Source organism: Zonotrichia leucophrys, chromosome 9 (assembly GCF_028769735.1).
Source record: "Zonotrichia leucophrys gambelii isolate GWCS_2022_RI chromosome 9, RI_Zleu_2.0, whole genome shotgun sequence".
NCBI classification, from domain to species: Eukaryota; Metazoa; Chordata; class Aves; order Passeriformes; family Passerellidae; genus Zonotrichia; species Zonotrichia leucophrys.
Window position 1 is genome coordinate 14,731,787 of NC_088179.1, and position 21,137 is coordinate 14,752,923.

At 49.2% G+C, this 21,137-nt stretch overlaps 1 protein-coding gene across 3 annotated transcripts in view; it reads left to right on the forward strand.

The window, feature by feature from the left end:
• Positions 1–20,169, forward strand: part of P3H2 (prolyl 3-hydroxylase 2) — a 64,059-nt gene extending 43,890 nt beyond the window's left edge. Inside the window, exons 2-15 of one of the 3 annotated variants that reach the window (XM_064721120.1) lie at positions 2,698–2,844; positions 3,820–4,009; positions 7,107–7,238; positions 8,314–8,456; positions 9,845–9,934; positions 10,285–10,325; positions 10,782–10,876; positions 13,986–14,113; positions 14,627–14,722; positions 14,815–14,965; positions 15,460–15,577; positions 15,739–15,814; positions 16,748–16,888; positions 17,930–20,169. In XM_064721120.1, the coding sequence (XP_064577190.1) occupies positions 2,698–2,844; positions 3,820–4,009; positions 7,107–7,238; positions 8,314–8,456; positions 9,845–9,934; positions 10,285–10,325; positions 10,782–10,876; positions 13,986–14,113; positions 14,627–14,722; positions 14,815–14,965; positions 15,460–15,577; positions 15,739–15,814; positions 16,748–16,888; positions 17,930–18,022 (1,641 nt within the window). In that variant the 3' untranslated portion in view covers positions 18,023–20,169. Of the gene's footprint in view, positions 1–2,697; positions 2,845–3,819; positions 4,010–7,106; positions 7,239–8,313; positions 8,457–9,844; positions 9,935–10,284; positions 10,326–10,781; positions 10,877–13,985; positions 14,114–14,626; positions 14,723–14,814; positions 14,966–15,226; positions 15,282–15,459; positions 15,578–15,738; positions 15,815–16,747; positions 16,889–17,929 lie in introns of those variants that run through there. The other 2 variants (XM_064721121.1, XR_010441407.1) reach the window with 2 other exon arrangements.
• Positions 20,170–21,137: the final 968 nt, after the last annotated feature.

Here is a 21,137-nt window from a genome sequence, read left to right on the forward strand (position 1 = left end):
CATTTGTCATTTTTTCCTTGCTCGTTTTCATTCAGCGGTTGTTGTGCAAAGATCAAAATCTCCTTGTGTTACGTGCTTGCACATGCTTATGGCCCCCAAGTTGCTTGCCATCCAAATAAACAAAATTACTACTCTGTGGGAGAAATGCTATTATTTTTTATTGTTATTAGTTAAAAACAATGGAAAACCAGGCACAAAGAAAACAAAATTATTTTTTTCCAATGACTGCACAGTGAGATTGTGACAGGGCCAGGAACTGAGTCCAGGTGTCCTGAGTCCCAGCCCAGACCTTTAAGCACCAAAATATCCTGCTCCTTGTGAATTCAAAGTGTTTTGGCAAAAGTTTCCCCAGAGTGTTTCATAACTAATGTCAGAGCTAGACACTGAATGTGTCTTACCAGTTAGGAATTTTGCTTTTATACACACTCACTGACTTAAAAACTCTCCCTAACCTTAGCAGCTGTTGGCTTCTTCGTGTTACTTGAATGTTTCTAAGGCAAATATGGAACGTGATAAATTGAAAAGCATTGAGTTGAAATGTTCTGCTTCAAGTCCACTTAGCAAACTCCAAAGGTCATCTCTGCTGTGTAGAGCCAGCAGGACTAGACACAGAGTGAGCCTTGTTTGAAAGGGATTTTCTGTTGTCTAGAAATCAGGCTCATTCTATTTCACAGGGATGGATGTTATCCAGAAGAATTAAGCCCATCCTGAGATCTCTGACTGGTTTTGACAGTTTGCTGAAAAGGATCTAGAACTGAGGGGAAAAAGAACATCCCACAGCAGACTATTGCAGGTTGTGTCTTGAGGGACCATTTCCCCTCCCAAGAGGTCTTTAGTCCCTTTTAAATCTGCACAGGGCACAGGCAGGGTGCTGTTTGTGAATAGAAATCTGTGATGTGGAAGAATGCAATTCCCCCAGGCAGCTCAAATAGTGGCTTCTTACCAGTCCTCTGGATCAGGTCAGCAGCTCACATCTCCAAAAATGTTTTGTTCCATCTTGACTGTCTCTAATTACCAGATGCAGTGGCATTCCCACAGACACTCAGCAGGACCTGAGAATTCCCTTTGTGAGATGCTCTGGTCAGTCCTTTATCCCACATCCAATGGTGTCCAGCTGCAATGAACTTTTCCAGAGTGGGATTATGTTGAAATTATCTATTTCAAAATGGAACTTATGTTTCTGAATAGGAATGTCTCTTAAAAAAACAAAAAACAAACCAACTCAAACTTCTATTCTGGAGGGGTTTTGGTTTTGTATGTGCTGTCCTGGTTAAAAATTTCTTATAGTCATTTTTCATGCCTGCTGGAAAGCCAAGGGATTATTATGGAGAGTGGTGTCCTTTGGAAAACTCCAAATGAAAGACTGGAATAGATGTTGTTTTTGCAGTAAAATCTGGCTCCCCTGCACATGTTGTCAGTCCAGAGATAATCCTTAAAAACCTCTGAAGTTTACACAAGGCAAATATTTTGCGTTTCTGTGGGCACTGCAGCACAGCTGTGCTTTGGTGTGCAGGGGGGTGGGCTGGGATGCTATGGCTCTCACCCTCATTTTGGGGACATTCCTGTGTGTTTCCTGGGCTGGCTGTGCCCTGGAGCCACTCTGCCCTGCTGCAGGGTGCAGGATGTGAAGCTCATGCTTCCCTGCAGGTCTCTGTTCCCATCCTGCCGCTGGGGTTTGTCTGCTGGGTGCCTGTGCAGGTGAGCTGCTGTACCGTGTCCCATGGATGTGCCAGGGCTTGCTGGCTCTGGTGCCTCAGGAGCAGCCTTGCAGCAGTGGCACAGGGCTTGCTGTGGGTTTTGCTGCCAAGGAGAACACTTGGGCCCAGCCTAGCCTGGTCTAGCATTAGCCTGGCCCTGGCTGACAGGCTTGGGTCAGGCTGCTGATGTATCCCAGGGACCTGAGTACAGCTTGCTGGTACCCAGTGGTGTTGGCTTTCTTTCAGAAGCAAATGTTTTAGTGACTTCTCTCTTGCTAGCTCATGCAGAGGTTTCACCTGAACATCTGTTCTGCTCCTGATGCTCCCAGCAGCTGCCATGGATGTGTTTAGCACTAGCAGTTCTGTTTGTTTATGAGGCTTTCTCCAGGGTGAAACTGATGTCTGGTCTCCTTCTGAATCTCTAAACACAAAATAATTTGGTATATCAAAATAAACCTCTCTTTACACCTCTGCCACCATCAGCAGAGCCTGGCCTTTTGCAGCTATACACAGCTGAACTTAATAAATGGCCCTCAGTCCCTGTCTCCAAGCAGAAGCCTCAGCCTGGACAAAGCTCAGCCTCCAAGGCTTGTAGAGAGAGCAGTGTTTGCAGCTGCTTTCCCCTCCTCTCTCCATCTCATATCTCATGAGAGCATCTTTCCACCTGGAACTGTGCAGGGGGTTGGTGTAGCTGAGAGGATGTGCGGCTGGAACACAGGCTGGATCCCATCACCAGCACAAAGGCTGGATCCCATCACCAACAGACCCTGTTGCAGGGACTTGTCTGGGTCTCAGGAGCTCCAGCTCTTCCCATTTCTCATGTATGGGACTTTCGTCTCAATTCAGCTTTTTCCTTTAGCCTCTGCATTCAGGTTTTCCTTGGTTACCCCATCATTTCCCAATCTAGTGGTGTCTAAAGGATGTCAGAGGATGCAGCATAAACTGCTGTGTTCACCTTCTACATCACCAGTCTCACTTGGTGTTTCTCACCTTGTTACAGCTGAACAAGCTGGAGGAGGCAGCAAATGCAGCTCACACCTTCTTCATGGCGAACCCTGAGCACATGGAGATACAGCAGGACCTGGAGAACTACAAGACCACGTCAGGGAAGGCCACCTTGATTGACCAGGAGGCCAGGCAGCACATGGTGAGTCTGAGGCTGAAGAGGTGCCCACCTGAAGTATCAAGAAGTCTGGAGAGGAGAGATTAGGAGGCCAAAAGAGATTAATCTATGAATGGGGAAATTCTTACCAATACAGCAAAACAAACTCTCCCTTTCAGCATTTTCCCTTAAGGCAAGCCTGCTCCTGCCTTCTCTGGGCACTCTGCTCTTTGTTTGATTGCTACATCCCCAGCCTGGTCCCTGTGTTCAGAGTGCTCTGGGGTTCACATGGCTGTGAACACACACCAGCAGGCAGCTTTGATGGAAGCCTCCATGACATCTCAGCACCTGTGTTTCCTCCAGGACAGCTCCTGTGTGTTTCTTTTGACCTGTGTTCTCCCACCTGGGTACATGCACATGGTGGCTGTGGTGGTGAGGGTGCAGAGTGGCAGGCAAGAGTGCCAGCTGCTTCCAGCTCCACAAAGCAAAAGCCCAAGTCAAATGCCAGGGCCACTCCCAACTTCCCAATTTCACAAGACTCAGGGGAGCAGGAGTGGCTGTTGGGTGTAATTAATGGAGGTGCTCATTAGGGGCCATTCTAAAAAATGACCAATCTGTTCTCTTGGCATTTGGTGTTGTTGTTTGGTGGGAGGGTAAAAACAAAAAAGCCCCAAAAAACCAAACCAAACCAAACCAAACCGAAAACAAAAAAACCCCACCCCAAACTTTTTTTTCTTTTTTTTAATATCATGCATAATCTAGGAGTGGCACTGAGGATTCCCTAAGTATGGAGAATTCAGAAGAGCATTTAAGCAGGTTTGTTAGGTTCCACTGGTCCAAAAGTCCATCGATGGTTTAAACATGGTTTGGTGCAAGCGGTTATATCTGATAGATGTCTGCTGAGATTGTCCTGTCTCTGTCCCAGTTCCCTTGTACCTTCCTTTGAGAAGCCCTGCAGGATGCTGTGCTCCAGGCAGCATGGCCTGCTCATGGTTTGTGTTCTGCCTGCCTGCTTTGCAGGAGGACTACAGTGCTGGGGTGAGGCACTATGACAGGGAGGAGTACGAGCTGGCCATTGAGCTCCTGGAGCGTGCCCTGCAAGGATACTACTCTGAGGATGAGGATTGCCAGCTCATGTGCGAAGGACCGCAGAGGTTTGAGGAGCATGAGCACCTGGATTACAAGGCTGGTCTCTACGAAGCTATTGCAGGTGAGATCTTTCTGCATTTTTAGAGTTCTCACCCTTGGCCCTGAAATGTTTTTAGTCATTGACTTTGGGCCTTTGGCTGGATTTGTTGAAGTGTCTTCCCTCCCACCTCTGCTGCTGGTGAGTAATGCTGCAGGAGGCACCTGGAAAACCCAGAAAGTGCAGACTCAGAGCACAGTGAGCTAGAACATCTCATTTTGGTCCTGAACAGAAGCTGGGCTAGAAGAATTGCATTTCCAGATGCGTGGAGCATTTGCAGCTTTCTGGTAGAGCTGGAAGTTGAGGTGCTTTATCTAAACTGCTTCCATTTCCCCTGTACACAGTGTCACACACCTCCCTGGAATCCAGGCATTGCTGGCCTTTGTTTATGTTTTCTGTTTCTGAGAGCACATGAAGAGAGCAGCAGAGTTCTCTTGGCCATGCTCCAGGTGGCCAGGAAAGTTGCCAAAAAAGCTCGTAACGTGGATTTTCTCCCCATCCAAAAGGATGGATTTGTCATTAGTGGAGGCCCACCTAATTATGATCTTGACTGAAATCTCTGGAGAGAATGGAACGTTGCTGTGTAATCTTCAGATTTGCATGTGTGGCTCTGAGCCAGAGAGGATTAAAACAGTTCATTCTCAATGGAAATGAGATTACATTTAATTAGTTGTAAGGGAAGGAAGAGCAATAAATTAACGTTTATTTGGTGACAGAAATCTTATTTATCTGCTTATGGTCTTGGAGTTGCATCAAGCCCCGAAATCTTGCTTCTTATGTGGAAAATACTTCACTCAGATGCAGAATGTTTTTTGGGTTTGCATAATTCTGTTTGTGTCGGGACAGGAAATCTAATTGAAATAACCAAGAGGAGAAACCACCAGCATACCGGATGGGAAGCTGTCCTGGTGGGGTTTGTTTACCATGCAAAAAATAGAAGTGTTGGAAAGGCTGACTTGGTCCCAGTGTGGCTGTCAGCTGATCAGGCCTGCTTTTAGAGCCTTGAGCAGGACTCCCATCAAGAGGGCAGCCTTCAGTGGCAAAGCAGGCCCAGCATCCTTCTCACTGAGAGCTGCTGCTCTTCAGGCAGGACAAACTGTTCCTGTGCTGAGCCAGCTGAGTGCAGCCCCAGTGGGCAGAGGTGTTTCTGTGCTGCCCTTCCTGAGCACGAACAGGGCCATGGTGGTGCTCAGAGCAGGACCTGGGGGGGACAGCAGCCAGAGGGTCCCTGCAAGGGCTGAGGCTTGGCCATGTGTGCCTGGCCATAACTACCCCAAACCCCAGGACATTCTGGCACCCAAAGGAACATGGAGTTGAGGGAGGGAAATAAGATCGTTGGTACAACTGCTCTTCTATAGGAATCGAGGTGGCTCCTTCCAGGACAGCATAATCCAAAGTTCACCCCTGGTCCAAGGCACTCAGGCTCAGACATTTCAGTAGGGAGTGGGAACACATAATACACCAAGAAAAGAGAGTTTAGGTTTCTTCAAAACTCATTTCTCTTTTTAATCCCAAACTGATTTGCTCTGCTGCTGCTTGGGGTTGAAACACTCTCACCTTTTCCCCCCAAGGACAGATACATTTCAGTGAATTAATTACAGTACCAAAAAAAAGCAGTGCTTCTCAGTGATGGATTGATTATTTCAGATCTAGTATGCTTATACAGGTTTTAAATTACAGCAACATGATTTATGTCCTTTCCCTTCTTGCTTTTGCTAATGTAATACACTGGAAATGCATAGTAAGTCAGATAACTACTCAGACTACCTGTCAAGAGCCAAGAGAACATAGGCACTGTTCTGAGTTTCCACTTGGTTTCATTGCAAATTCCTCAGGTGGTTTTTATGGCAGCTCTAAGAAATGCTTTGGTAGCTGAGCACATGATTATTTTCAAGCCTGTGTTTGTTTCTTAAGGTTTTTAATGGTGTGCAGAGACAGAGCAAGCAAATTAGATTCCTAAGTACATTGCAGCAAAGGTTCCAAAATGGAATCAGATGTCAGTGTTGGCTTTGAAATTGTACAGCTGGTACAATGCCTATACTACAGAGTCCCACTAATTAAGAAACTTTGTTAATGGCAAATGTTTGTCATGTGCTTGTGATTCCCTGGGGGGTGCCCCATCTTTGGGAAGCAGCAAACAGGGGGATTTCTGCTGCCCAGATTTGCACCTCGGACCTTTCAGACTGGCCTTGCTTGGCCGTGCTGAGAACCTGCACCAGCCCCTCTTGGCTAAACCTCCCTGTGCCCTCTGGAGCTTTTTGCTGCAGGAAAGGAGAGGATTAAGGATGAGCTGCAGGAAGGGAGTCTGGAGCTGGATTTCATGTGGCAGCACATGTGCCCACCTTGCCTTCACCTCTCTGCTTGCTTTTTCATTTGTCTCTTGGGGCTGAAGTGCTACCTGCCACCTGCAGTCCTTGCATGCCGCAGCTCCTGCCACACCAAAGAGATGCTCAAGCTCCCTCTGCAGTTGAGAGAAGGAGAAAGGCATTTCTTAAAGGAGGCAAAGATATAACTGCAGCTCTGTCCAATTGGCTCTGGGGAGGAGCCTGAGCTGTCGCCACATTTTACAGAGAAGAGCAAGGCACAATCCTTCCCAAGGATTTTTGAGATTCACATTCTCTGAACCTCAGAGAAAGGGAAAACACAATTCTTATCACTTGCTGTGCCTGTGTTGTGCCAAAGTAGAATGCAATATGGAGATTGTTTATCCAAAGTGAGGATGTTTTGTGTCCTTGGCCTGTCAGGGCCAGGTGTGTGTGTGTGTTGGGACTGTTGCTGACAGTCATGGGATTCTGTACAGTGTGAGCAGTTGTGTGCAGAGTGAGTGCTTGGCAGATTCAATTTAGATGAAATGTGTATAGTATAGTATAGTATGATAAAGTAATTAATTAGCCTTTTGACATCCATGGAGTCAGATGCATCGTTCTCTCTCCCTCACCAACGTTGGGGTTGCCTTTGATTTACAATATGAGCTCTTTCCCTCGGTGCACACTGACCTGCCGGGCCAAAGCAGTGTGAGTTGCACATCCCTCAGCTGAGGAGTTTGAACCTCTGTCTGTCCTTGTGTGGGCACTGTTGCCATCCCCTCAGCTCAGAGCAGCTCTCCCTCTTGTCCTGGCAGATCACTACCTGCAGGTGCTGGCCTGCAAGCACGACTGTGTCCGGGAGCTGGCCACGCGCTCGGGCCGCATCTCGCCCATCGAGAACTTCCTGCCCCTCCACTACGACTACCTGCAGTTTGCCTATTACAGAGGTAAAGTCCTGTCCTTCACAGCACTGCTGAGTTCTGCTCATTCTGTCCAAGTTCTTCCATGTGGGAATAAGGCTATTTCCCCCAGTGCCCACACTACAGCGATGCAGAGGCACAGTCTGAAAGAGAAGCAAAGGACATTAAAAATGGTCTCAGGTTGACTGAAATACAATTTTAAGTAGCTTTATGAAGGTGTTTCAGATCATCACTCAGGTTTTAAAAGCCCAACCTTTAGCTTAAACATTACTATTCTTTAAATAAATCATGCTTTTTTAGGGTCCTTTCATTTGTCTTTTAATATTAAAATCCTTGGGATTCATATGTTTCACATTTTCTGAAACGAACTGATACGTTTTCTAAATTAATATATAACAGACATATGACTTAGCTCAAGCTTATCCCAAGATGCCAATTTTTGACAATTACCAAATATTTTAGGATTCGCAGCAAAGTTGCAGGAGTTGACAGCATGGCAAAATGTCAGGGGTTGGCAGTGCTAAAAAATCATGCCAGTTTTGTGGTTCTGTGTGCTATTTTATTATGTTTTCTTACATAAAGGAAAATAGACATCTGCTCTCTCAGGCTTTTGCTAATAACTTTTTACTGAAAAGGGCAGACTGTGCAAGGGTCAAAATTTCTATTAAAAGATAAAGATTCATCATCACAACAGGAAGAAAGCAGGAGAGTCAGTTCATGTGTGGTGTACAGGCTTCTTTATTCCTCTGCCATTTAGAGGTTTGCTGTGGTGGGTGAAAACCCCTGGGCCCTGAGAGATGCTGCACAGATGAGAGGCAGTTTGATGCCAGACAGTATCCACATCCTGACCATCCATTTGGGTGCAATTTGGATACCATCTGGTCTGTGCATGATGGCAGAAAGGTCTTGTTTCTGTGCCTCAGTTTCCTTGCTGGGGAAGTGGAGTTGTTACGACAAAGAGGCATCAAAAGAGCCCCATGAAGTCCTGGGCTGCTGCTTCAGCTGATGGGGAGCTCAGGCTGTGCTTCCCTCCCTGCAGAGTCCCCTCTTGGGCTCTGTGTGAGCCCCCTGTGCCCCCCTGACCACTGTTTGTTCCCCCCAGTTGGTGACTATGTGAAAGCCCTGGAGTGTGCCAAGTCCTACCTGCTGTTCCACCCGGACGATGAAGATGTCCTGGAGAATGCCGGTTATTACGAGGGTCTCTTGGAAGGCACAGTGGATCCAGCCACCATCAAACCCAGAAAGGTGAGACTAAGTGACACCTCAGAGCTCTTGGTGGGAGGCTTTAACAAAAAAACCTGGTGGAAATAAAAGCAGCCTCGCAGCTTTCCCCCAGTGGGACCACTTTGAAAAGAGAAGTAGAAGTGCTGGGCTCGCTGGTGATGCTGAGGTGGTGATTTTCAGGGTGCAAGTTCAGAGTCACTGGACAGGGGGAAAAGCTGGTGGACAGGATTTGCTTTAAATGGGGACTTCAGCCCAGTAAAGCCTGAGCAAGGGCAGGGAGGGCAGTGACCAACAGTGTAAACCATCCTCTTGCCCAGTGCTCCAGCGGACACACAGAGGATGAATGCAATAAAACTCCAAGCAAAGGGCAGCATCTCTTCAGGCAGGGCTGAGAAATATTTCCCAGGGGAGGCTGGGATCTCAGCATTACTCTCAAGTCTCTTAGTTTGGGGTTCAGGGCTCAGCCTGTTGTGCAGACAGTAGCTCTGCTATCACAGGGTTAGGCTGGGGTCAAATAGCCACACAGTGTGTGTTCCATCACCCAGCAGGACAGGCTTCCTCTCCAGTCTGGGCAGCCCTTATCTGCGGCCCTGGGGCTGCATCCCATCCCATCCCATCCCATGCCATCCCAGTCATTCTCCTCGCCCATAAACAGAGTGTTGGCAGGAACTGTTTTTCCATTCCTTTGGGAATTCCTTGCCATCCAGGCAAATCAGGGTGAATTTGATAAAGTACTAAAAAATAAAAGCAAAATTATAAAAAGGCAAACAAGAAAAAATGTTCTTTTCCATCACAAAATGAATCTAGGAAAAAAACCCTGAAGTTGGCAAAAACATTTAATTGTTTAGAGTGTTTTGAAGTTTTCTGTTAAAAAAATGAATTTATTTTTGCTTTGCACAATAGTTTTCTAGGAAAAATACCAGTGTTCGCAGATTTTTCATTCAAAATAAAGCCCTCTGATGGACAATTTCCAGCTGGCTAGGCTTTGGCCCCCATCCAAGCACTCTGAGTGCATCCCAGGGCCAGGCCATGGGCTCCATGGGGGGAACTGAGGCACAGCCCAGCCAGGGTCCCTGCCCCACCAGCCTGAACTTGCCCTCATTCTGCAGCTGGGGTTTCTCTGGCCAGCCTTTTGCCCAGATATTTCGAGGCTCACCAAGGTGATCAGAAATTTCTGCCAGCTTTGGACATGTGTTTTGGGGATTCAGGCTTCCTAAATGAGTTGCTGAACACCTTCTGTCATGTATTGAGTGCCTCAGCCTTGTGCCTCAGTTTGGCCCAAGCATCCCTCAACCTAAAGAAACCAGCAGCATTGCATGGAAACCAAACCCCTGTGAAGCAGAGGGGCATTGCACTGTCCTGCAGAAGCTGGCCATGTGCATCTGCTCCTGTTTTTGTTCTCTTTGCAGGAGGCCAGAGCGCTGCTGCGGCGGCACAAGCTGGAGTCCCACCTCCTGCGGGTGGCGGCGGCCGGGCTGGGATTCGCCTACACGGAGCCGGTAACGCCTGCCTGTGCTGGGCCAGCAGCTCACGGCTCTGGGACAGCTCCCCCTGCCCCTCTCCCGTACATCCAACCCTCTGTGGGTGACTCAGGAGCTGGGTCTTGGCCTGGTTTGTTCCCTGTAGGAAAACAGGGATGGCAAGGCAAAGGAGGCATTCCTGGGGTGAAGGAGAGGCGCATACAGCCTCATGCACATTTTCAATCTGGTGAACTCAGGCCATTGTCCAAAGTTATGTGGGATGGAGCCAGAGAGGCTGGTTGATGTCCCTGGGAGTCAGGCAGAGCAGGTAATGCCCTGGCTTTTGCTGGAGCATTAGATTAAGAAGTTTGTCCTCTCTTTTCCCACAGAACTACTGGAACAGGTACGGCGCCCGCCAGGACGAGCACAGGTGAGCCACAGCTGAGCTGCAGCTTCACCATTCCCCATGGTGGGATCATGGTGGGCTACCAGCCTGCCACTCAGGGGTACTGCCCACTCACCCAGCACACCATCCTGGTTGAATTAGGGCCCTCTGCCCCTTGCCATTGAAAACATTCCCACAAGAACCTTATTTTAACTGAGTGCCTCAAAACCAGCAATGATCTAGAGGGAACTTGATTGCTGAGGCAAGTTGTGCTGGTCAGATTTGTTGGTGTCTGTGCTTTGTTGGTGGAAGCTGTTGCTCTCATTACCAGAACAGCAATGTTTGCCATAGGACAGGGCTTCAGCTTGTATGGCTGTGACATTTGAACAAAGTACTGATTTGCTTGCAGTTTTTGTGTGTTAGTTTCCAAAGGGAGCAAAAGTGCAAGCTGAAGAACTTGTGGCCAAAGTCATGATGTTCCTTTTCTCTTTTGCTCCTCAGTGTCCCATCAAGCATCAGCAGTGAACCCGAGGATGGGCCCCGGCTGTCCCTGACAAAGAAACCCATGCCAAAGCCAGATCGAGAGCTGAAGGAGGGTAAGGCTGTTAAACATGTCTCAACAAAATTGGGATTTTTTTTCCTGTTGCTAGAGACTGCAGACTGCAAAGGCTGGTCACTGGGTAGTGAGGGCTACTCCTATTTAAGGGAGTTCAAGTTTTGTTTAAGAGACAGACAAGTCTTCAGTGCTGCCACAGCATTTCTGGGTCTGTGGATCCCAGGACACTGCTGTGCCCTTGGACTTGTTTTTCCCACCTGCTGGGCTACTCAGTACAGAGCCCTGAGATGTGGAGCTGGGAGGCTGGGTCTTCCCCACCATGGGGAAAGCAAACCAGCAAACAGTAGTTTTCTGTCCAGGTGCTTTTGAGATCAGTGTGTTCCCTGTTGTCCAGGCTGCTGGACAGAGGATGGGTGCTGGGAGCAGCCTCATGCTTTGCTAAATGTGCTGGATCTCACCATACTAGCAACCACTTCTCTTTGCAGACTAAGCTTATGATTTCATGTCTTAGCTCACATGAAATCACTTTGTTTATAAGCCTGTCAGCAGACATTTCATCTGATTTCAGCACATTTTCGGCAGCCACAGAAAATACCATAACATCTACTAAAGATAGGATTTTTTCCCTTAACAATTTTGAAAAACAATATTGTAGCCAAGCACCAAAGCAGAATCCTTGCTGCAAAACAACAGGGTCTCAAGCCAGGAGGTGTCTTATGTCTCTAGTGAGCCAGCTCCACAGCAGCAGGCAATTAAACCTCCCTGTAATGCAATGGGTGGTAGCTCTTCTTGGGGAATTTCACAGCTTTCCCGAACCCAAGTTGTGTCCAGCTGCTCAGTGTTGTGCTCAGAGTGTTGTTATCCCTTCTTTAGCTGTACATAAAATAGACAAATACCACAGGAAGATACCAAAGATCTTGCTTAAGCCAAGAGCTGGTTGAATTATATTTGTTGGCCTGTTTGCTGTTTATAACCCAGTAATTTCAGAGTCCTTCTTTCTGTTTTTATTCCTTTCTATGCTCTTATTCTGGTTTACTTGCAGAATGTTTTTGTTTACAAAGAAAACTGAATCCATCAAAAAGGAACTGGGGATTTTTGTCTGTCAGATATTGCCTTTTTTGGTTGTTTTTTGTTTTCTTTCTCTCTTTTTACTTGGAAAAAGAAAAGGCCAAAAGAGAAATGTCATTCTAATTTTGTACTCTTCTATACTTCTACCCTTCCCCGCTTCCTCCTTTCTGCCAATTCCTTCTCTCCCAAAAGTCCAAAGAATTCCTCAGTTTCTCTGGGGTGTTTTTCGCAGAGCACAGACACAGGTCTGTCTGTGCTGGTGCTCAGAGCAGGCAGAGGCAAGGAAAGCAGGTGGGAGCACACTGTCAGTGTGGGACAAGGGTTCCGTGCCCATGGCACAGAGCTGCCCCATTTGTTCCCTGGGAGGAGCCGGGAGAAATGTTGGAAGTGTTGAGCAATGCCTTCCATGTTCATCCCTCATGTGCTTATGGCTGGGGAAGAACAGCTGAGCTGGAGAACTCAGCCCTGTGTTGGAGCATGCCAGGAGCTTGGATTTGAGAATTCTGATTCTGATCCAGCTGCATTTGCAATAAATGTGATTATCAAGCAACAAAATCAGCACAGTGAACACCAGAAACATCCCATATTTTCCATTTCCAAGAAACTTAACTCTTCAGAAATAAAGCTGTGAGCTAATGACAGGGCTTGTGGGGTTTACGTGTCCTCCATAGGCCAAGGAGACCTGCCAAGAACACAGTTTTGACTCAGTAGACAAGAAAAGTAGAAGTTACAAAAGCATTGTCACAGAGAAGTTTCCATATGCCACATGGTGGGAAGGAACTCTGCAGCTCTGTTTCCTCTATTTTGTTGCTTGTCTGTGACAACAAATAATTTTCTTCACAGTTTAGATGTATTTCATTTTTTTTCCCAGAGAGACATCTGGTTTAGGCTTTTATTGTTACCATTTCTTTCCTTTTCTTTCTTTGAGGAGATGTGTGGAAGAGGCTCAAAAGACGGTGGTTTAGGGGCCTTGCTCTGTTTTTTGGATCAGTCAGATTTGATGGGGATGGAATGAAATCTCTTGTAAAAAGCTTGCAGCAGAGGGGGCAGCTCAGAGGCAGGATGTGAGGGATGGCAGGGACAGCCCTGGCAGCTCCTTTGCCTTGGTGGAGGAGGATTATCCTGAGAGTCCTCTGACTCGCCGACTCCCTGCCCTCCTCTTGGAGGGGAGCAATGCTTGCTGCAAGCTCAGCACCATGTGAGGCTTTCTCTGTGTATGGCAGACAAAAATCACTGAGGACAACTGCAGAGGGTAGCTTTGCATGCCAAGCCAGCAGCATCCACACAGCACAAATGCAATGGGAACCTATTGGTGTCGACATCTGGGCTGGAGAGCCAAGTTAGCCACTGTCCCTGTCTCTCCCTGTGTCCCACTGGGGTTTGGTGTTTCCAGGCTGGGGTCCCTGCATTTGTAAGGCCACTGTTGAGAAGGTAGAAAACGCTGATGCTCCTATATCAAACTGATTTCATCTTCTTGTGTGCCCATTGCTTCTGTTTCTTTTGTGACTGATGGGAGGCCACACTCTCTGGTATTCACATGCCCTCTGAACAGAGAGAAGCTGTGAGACAAGCAGAGAAGAAGGAAAACACAATTCTTATCTCGCTTGGTATGCCTGTGTTGGGCTAAAGTAGAATGCAATATGGAGATTGTTTACCCAAAGTGAGGATGTTTTGTTCCCTTGGCCTATCAGGGCCAAGAAGTGTGTGTGTGTGTGTGTGTGTGTGTGTGTCAGTCAGACTGTCACGGGACAGTCACGGGAGAATGAGAGAGGAGTGCAGTTCTGTGCTGTTGTGAGCAAGAGTGAGTGCATGGCAGATTCAGTTTAGATGAAATGTATGTAGTGTACTATAATAAAGTAATTAATTAGCCTTCTGATGATGGAGTCAGATGCATCATCATTTTCTCTCCCCTTCGTCGGAGTTGTCTTTGATTTACAATAACACTCTGCTCTCTCTCAAAGAGCTGTGGAGCTCTTTGCCTGTCAGCACAGCTGGGTGACATCAGCTGGCCTCCAGGCTCTGTACAAGATGTCCACAAGGCCAGGGCATGTTCAGCAGGATGGTTTTGTGTCTCTCCTCAGGGGGCCCTCTTCTCTACAGCGATGTGAAGTTTGTCTACAACTCTGAGCAGCTGAATGGCACCCAGCGAGTGCTGCTGGATAATGTCATCTCGGAGGAGCAGTGCCGGGAGCTGCACAGGGTGGCCAGTGTGAGTGGGCAATGTCCTTGGGCTGAATGTGACACCTGAATGTGTGATCAGCCCCTGGAGACCATGGGCTCATGCCTTGCTGAGTGTTACAGCTGATGGCAGGGTGCCTGTGGAGAGCAGGTGGATGCTTGTCCCCCGTGCACACCCATAACCGCAGCACAGGAGCTGCTGCTCCATCCTGGGCTGCAGGACACAGCCTGTGCAGAAAGAGCTCCTTCCCCATGTTATAACAACCCAAAGGATGCTCATCCACAAGTCTGGGTGAGCCTTCTCATTCACCATTAACTGAGTTTGGCAAGGCACTGAGGGTGGCTGAACATCCCCAGTTGGGAGGTGGGTGGTTGATATCCTGCATCTGGGCTCACAGAGAGCTGCAGCACCTTTCCACCCCAACTCACCTGGCCCAGTGAATGCAGCCCTGGGGGATTTGGTAAGAGGGTGCCATGTACTTCCATTGCAGATCCCTCTCTCCTGACACACCAGTTCACCCTCCTCTGTATTCCTGTTCTCCAGGGGATCATGTTGGCTGGAGATGGTTACAGAGGCAAAACCTCCCCCCACACCCCGAATGAGAGATTTGAAGGAGCCACTGTCCTCAAAGCCCTCAAGGTACAGCTCCTTCCTCCTTTTCCTCCTCTCCCACGCCCTCCCTCCCAGTCTGCACATGACACTGACCTCCCTTTGGCCCTCTCCTTGCCCAGTATGGCTATGAGGGCCGTGTCCCTCTGAAGAGTGCTCGGCTGTTCTATGACATCAGTGAGAAGGCTCGCAGGATTGTCCAGTCCTACTTCCAGCTCAACTCCACACTCTACTTCTCCTACACACACCTGGTGTGCCGCACCGCCCTCTCCGGTGAGGAGCAGGGAGTTTGGGAGGGCTTCAGCCCTCCATGGGGTCTTCATGAGCTCAGAGCAGCTCTCTTGTGCTTAATGCTTAAATGGGTGGCCAAGGCTGGGCAAAGTCAGCACCCCACAGCAGCAAAAAGTGGGCACTGCTGTCCCCCAGAAAAATAATTTCTGGGATGTCTCTTGGTTTCTGTATCTGCAACTCTGCTATTTTCTCCTTCCTTTTCTCTTGCCTCCTCTTGTCTGTCACATCTCCTTTCCACCTCAGCCCCAGCTCTCCATTTCACTTCCCTGCAGTCAGAAAAAGGCAAAGCTGTGCAGATGTGAGTCCTCAGATGTTGCCTTTTCTCCCCAGCCATTCCTTTCCTTCTCTCACCTGTGAATATCACCTGGAGTGGGGTCAGGATAGGCTCCCACCCCATGATAGGACCCCACAGAGCATGGCATTCCCATCTCATCCATCCCTTCTCCTTCCCCCTTCCTCCACATGGCCCTGTCTAGGCCAGCAGGAGCGCAGGAATGATCTGAGCCATCCCATCCATGCTGACAATTGCCTCTTGGACCCCGAAGCCAACGAGTGCTGGAAGGAGCCTCCTGCCTACACCTTTCGGGATTACAGGTAGGAAGGAAGGGAAGGAATTTGCCCGGAGGCTTCTCTCCCTCTGGCCGTCTCCCACCCATGTCTTCATGGAGCAATGTGGGATCTGTCCAGGAGGTGGGGGTCAGCCTTGAGACCTCCCCAGTTCTCCCCTGACTGGGGCTTCCCACTTGCTTCCCCAGTGCCCTCCTGTACATGAACGCAGATTTTGAAGGTGGCGAGTTCATTTTCACCGAGATGGACGCCAAAACTGTGACAGTGAGTTGGTGCTGTGGGCCAAAAGCTGTTCCTCAGCAGTCCATGCCCAGTGCTCTGGGCTTCCCCAGGCAGCCTGTGGCTCCTACCTTGCAAACAGCCCATACAAAATCCTGCTGCAGAGGTGCACAGACCATCTGCTCCCTCCCTAGAGGCTGTGCCAAGCAGTAAACCTGTGGATTAGGAATTCTCCCCACCCCCAGTGCAGGCAGAGGGATGGCTGGTACTTGTCCCTGGCCTGGAAGATTGCTGAGCTGCCACCCCATCTTGTGGTCAAACATGAGCTGGTGTCTCCACACAGATGCAATGCCTGATCCAGATCTCTTGTTCCAGAGTGGGTCACAGTGGTGGATATCAGACCCTTAGGGGGATGTGGCTCAGGCATGAGCCCTCACCTCTCCGTTTGAGGCCATTAAGGAAGCTGGGCACCCACTTTATGGTTGGACAGAGGTCTGGGCACTATGCTGGGGTCTCTGGAGAAGCTGGAGGGTAGATTGTGTCTACTTAAGTGCCTGAGGGTTGGTTTGGTTGGCAGTTCTCCTCCCAAGGTCCTGCAGGACTCTTGTGGACTCTTGCCAAGAGAAGAAAGAAAGAGGTATTTTGACAGCCATGCCAGGCTTATCCTGGACCTCCCTGGAGTTATGCCATGGCCCCATTGTTCTCCAGGTGGTCACCTGTAGGCTTTCCAGAGACTCCATGCCATTATGTCCTTTCTGGACGATGTCTGCACTGCAGGAGCAAGCTTCACAGCTCCCTATTTACCCCACACATTTTGCCAACCATGCCCAGAGCTCTACATGTCCCCCCAAGCAGCTCACCAGGTCCTGGGGTGATGCAGAGGGCTGCCCAGTAATGTCCCAAGCCCTGGGGCGTGGTGAGCCCAGCCAGGCCAGCGTGTGCAGCCCCTTGCCAGCCTGCTGTGCTGTTTCCCCGCAGGCCTCCATCAAGCCCAAGTGTGGGAGGATGATCAGCTTCTCGTCGGGTGGCGAGAACCCCCACGGGGTGAAGGCGGTCACCAAGGGCCAGCGCTGCGCTGTGGCTCTCTGGTTCACCTTGGACCCTCTCTACAGAGAGCTGGTGAGTCCCTCCATCGTGTGTGAGGGCAGTTGGGGCATACCCAGCGTCCCACAGGAGCCAGGACCATCTTACTTTCTCCAGTCTCAGTACATGTTTTCCTCCCATTACAGCCCCCACAGCAGCCCCCCCCCATGAGAGGAGCTGGCCCCAGGGCAGGTTTTTCCTGCCAGTCCTGGTCCTGGGCACGCATTGCCCTTGGCCCGTGGGGTGCAGTGCTGGGCTGGGGTGCTGAGTGGGGTGTGGAAAGGCCATTTCTGACACCTAGTGGCAGCAGCCTGATGGATGGGGAACTCCTGCAGAGCCATCCACAGCTCAGAGTACTGGGTGAGTCCTGCTGCAAAGTCCTCCCATAAGCACTTCAGCAACTTGAAGTCCATGGCTCTGGACACCACCCAAGATGCCTTGGAAGATCTGGGCTGTGATGCCTTTCACCAGGCACCCTCCACATTCTGTTTTAAAAAGCTGCTGTACCAGCCCCTGCCTCCCTTTGGTAGCAATTCTGCTCTGTAAAAATAAAAGATACAAGACTGAGCAATGCTAAATGCAGGGAGAATGCAAAACCCTCATTCCTTTACCTTGTGATGGAGGTGGGCTGTAAGGTTTGGGGAAAAGCTAATTTTCAGACACATACTTCAGTGTCTCCCAGTTTTTTTTTTCAGCAGAAATTCCTCCAGGTTGGTGCCTGTATGGTGGGAGATCAGCCCTGCCTGAGGATCTGGAAATCAACAAGCAGAGGGGACAGGAGGAGGGTGTGCTGTGGCAATGGCTGCTAGTGAAGTGTGATAAGGGAACTACAGAACATCAGCTCTGCCCCAACCACTGCAGCCCTGCAGGGACGAGGGAATCAGGCATTGAGGTGGAAAGGGATTTGATTAATTTTGCCCAGCAAATCCCCAGGCTCTCCCCCATCCTCTCACCTACACTGCTGGTTCTGGGGTAAAATACTTGCTGTGTGTCCTCCCAGCAGCCTGAGCCTCACTGAATTAGCTGGAGCAGGCACTGAAGCTCTGTGTTACCATTTCTTCCCTTCCCCTCTTGCAGGAACGAATCCAGGCAGACGAAGTGATTGCAATGTTGGACCAGGAACATCTAGGACCCAGTGAAATGAACATCAACCCAAAGGATGAGCTATGAACTAGGCCAAAGACTTTTTCTATTAAATATTTATTTAATATTGTTAATCTTATTAGAACCCTTCTATTTTTGTACAGAGATGCTGTATAAATTAACAGGTTAATATGATTGTGGAGTTTCAGGAATGCCTCCTCTGTGTTTAGAACAGCTTTTGCTGGAACCCTCATCCCTGTGCCAACACCTCCTGGTGGGGCTGCCTCTGCTTCCAGCATTCCCTGTTCTTCTCTAGCACTTCTCAGGACTCATTCAGGCCCACTCTACCCCCTTGGAGAACCTAACCTTTTTTTTTTTTTTTTCTCTCAACCAAAAGTAGCTGCTTCTCTTTAGCATCTGCTAGAGAAAACTCTCAGGTGTCCTAATGCACCAGTCTTCCTGCTTTGCTTCCTACTGGGGGAAACTGGAGCACAAAAACTGGAGTTATGACTGTCTCTCACCATTTGAAATATGCCTTTTATGGAAAAAAAAACAAAGGAAAACCCAAGTCCTAGCAAAATGGAGATTTCTCTGTAGGTATGTGGAGCTGGTGTTTGGGCATTAATTCTGAGCAGAGCTTCTGGAAATCAGCTGCTGAGCAGGGCCATGAGCTGTGCACAGGAGGAAGGGATGTGATTTGCAGCTGACTCTGGTGAAATAGGGTCTGTCACTCATGTTCAGTCCCTTCTCTTGCTGATGGCCTGGGAACTGAAGGATGCTGCTTCACACTGCATCCTTTGAGTTTCCAGCCCAGTCTGCTGCTGGTAGAATGCAGAGTTTGTAGTCACAATTTCTGAGACCCTGTTGGAAAGCAGCTTAGGAAGTTACAGTGCCATGGTGTTGGGTGGTCATGGTGTAACTCTGCACTCTGGATGTCCTGGCTGCATGCTCCCATCCTGGCAGCAGATGTTCATGGTGTGGTGGTATCTGTTTACTCAGAGAAGTTCTGACCCAGCCCGAGGATGTTGCAGTGAAAGCAAGTAGTCAGGTAACTGCTGCTGAGCCAGTAAATAATTCCTCCCCAACCATTAAATTTAGTCCTGTGTGTGGGATCAGAGCAGCTCCTATCTGAGTCAGAACAGGCACTGAGTCACAGGATTTCTGTCCCAGACATAAGGGCAGCTTTTATTTTGACCCAACAGCTGCTTCTGCTGCTGGAACACAGTTCCTGAAAGCCAGGTTTCAGTAATCTTCACTTGAAATTACTGCAAGGCTGCAATCTATCCAGAAAACACTACAGGGACTTTTGCTGGAGTTCACATCCTTGAGCTGCTTTGCTCAGCTCCCTGCTGCATTGGCTCTTTCATCTGTCCTTTTCTACTTCCCTCTGCCAGTTTTGGCATTCCCAGGACTTAAAATCTGCCACAGAGAATTGTCTTTACTGCTGTAGCTTCTGCCTGTTCAAACCTCCCAGGCTCAGAAGCCCCCTCTTCCCATCCAGTCACTGGCTGCAAAGGGTGTAGACAAGGATTGGCTTTCTGCAGAGACCTCCTCAAAAGCTGGTCCTGGGCAAGGTAGAGGTAAACTGCATCTGGAAAAATAAATGCCCAGACTGTGAAGAGGGAACTATTACCACCCAGAAAATGCTGGAAGAGTTATTTGCTGCATCTCCTCCAATGCTGCATCTGCAGAGGAAAAGGCTCTGGCCATTCTTAAGCTACCAGCATTGCTTATTCCTTTCTTGTTATCTCATTTCCCTCATTGATTGTTGAAAAGATTCATCAAGTTGGCTCCCCAAAGAACTGCCCACAGGTTCCTGCCTTTGAAGAGCCTTCCCTGCTTAAGTGCCTCTTCTGTAAATGCTTAACTCCATCCCTCTTTTCAAAACAGCCAGAGGAAAAGCTGGGGAGAAGAAGGGGAGGGCAGCTGTTCACTTTGGAGAGCTGACCCCCATTTCATGGTCTCTCCATGTGCACCATGCTGCTGCATCCAAGGCTTGACTCTGAATGCTGCACCTTCCATGTGGGCCTGGGCTGCCATCCCCCAACTACCACTGCCCAAGTGCATCCTGCAGAGCTGCTCCTGTGCAGCCCCAGCCTTCCCAGAGGTGCCACCAGCTGCTTCTGCTGCAAGGAGAGGTGCAGGGGCTGGCACAGGTCATGGTTTGTTTGTTCCTGTGGTGGTTAGCCAGAGCTGTGTCTAAATCCAGGGAAAATAAACTGAACACATCTGGGCCTGTCTTTGTGTTTCTTCAGTCAAAGAGAAGGAGAGACCGGGGAGTTTGGGGTCTCTCTCATGATGGTACCTGTGCCTTTGGGGTTCCCTGCCTTACACCTGAGAGCACAGCCCCCTCTCCATGCTGGAGCAGTGAGGACTTGTGTGCGCACGCTTTTGGCTGCCTGTCCCTGTGCCTTGCTGTGCATCCAGCTGTGCAGTAACTCCATGCCATGGACCTGCTCCAGGCAGTTTGGTGAGCAGGAGGGACAGTCCCTGTGCCCTGCTGGGTGTTCAGGGTCACCCTGGTGAAACAGCTCTGCTGCAGGGCCAAGGAGCAGCCTCAGGGGGATGCAGCATTGCAGGACTCACTGCAAACATGCCCCAAGAAGGGAGGAGAAGACTCTGGGCTGCCTGGGCCATGCCTTTCACCATGCTGCTCTGCCAGTGAAACCTGCTGGCAGCCTGGGCCATGCTGAAGCCAGGAAATGGCAATGCAGTAAGTCAAAGGCACTTTTCCTGTTTGTTTGTTTTTCCAGCCCTCTGCTCTGGCAAAGTCTAGCTCAGAAGAGGATTTGTATTTCTGCTGCAACAGCAGAAGTGGATGCCAAGTTCATCAGCACTCTGTAACCTCACAGGAGCAAGTTACAGAACTCTGGGGTATGCACCAAAATACAGCTTAGGTTTTTGCATCTGTGGTATCCAAGTAGGATGAGTTGCCACCAAGATGGCTTGGACTGAGAAGTGATTTTAACTCTTGGATTTGAGGTAGGGCCTGGCATCTGTCAGGGTCACATCCAGAGTGCCTGCAGGGCACCTGCATCCCTGCTGAAAGAAAGCTGACAACAGTACTGAGTATATACACTCCTCCTTGGTCAAATATACCCCAGGGACACCTAGTGCACTTATAATTTCGTTTCCTCCTACTTGGGTTCACACTGTTACTCCTCTCCTGACCTGCCAGTCTGGTAATTGCTGTTTCCAAAAG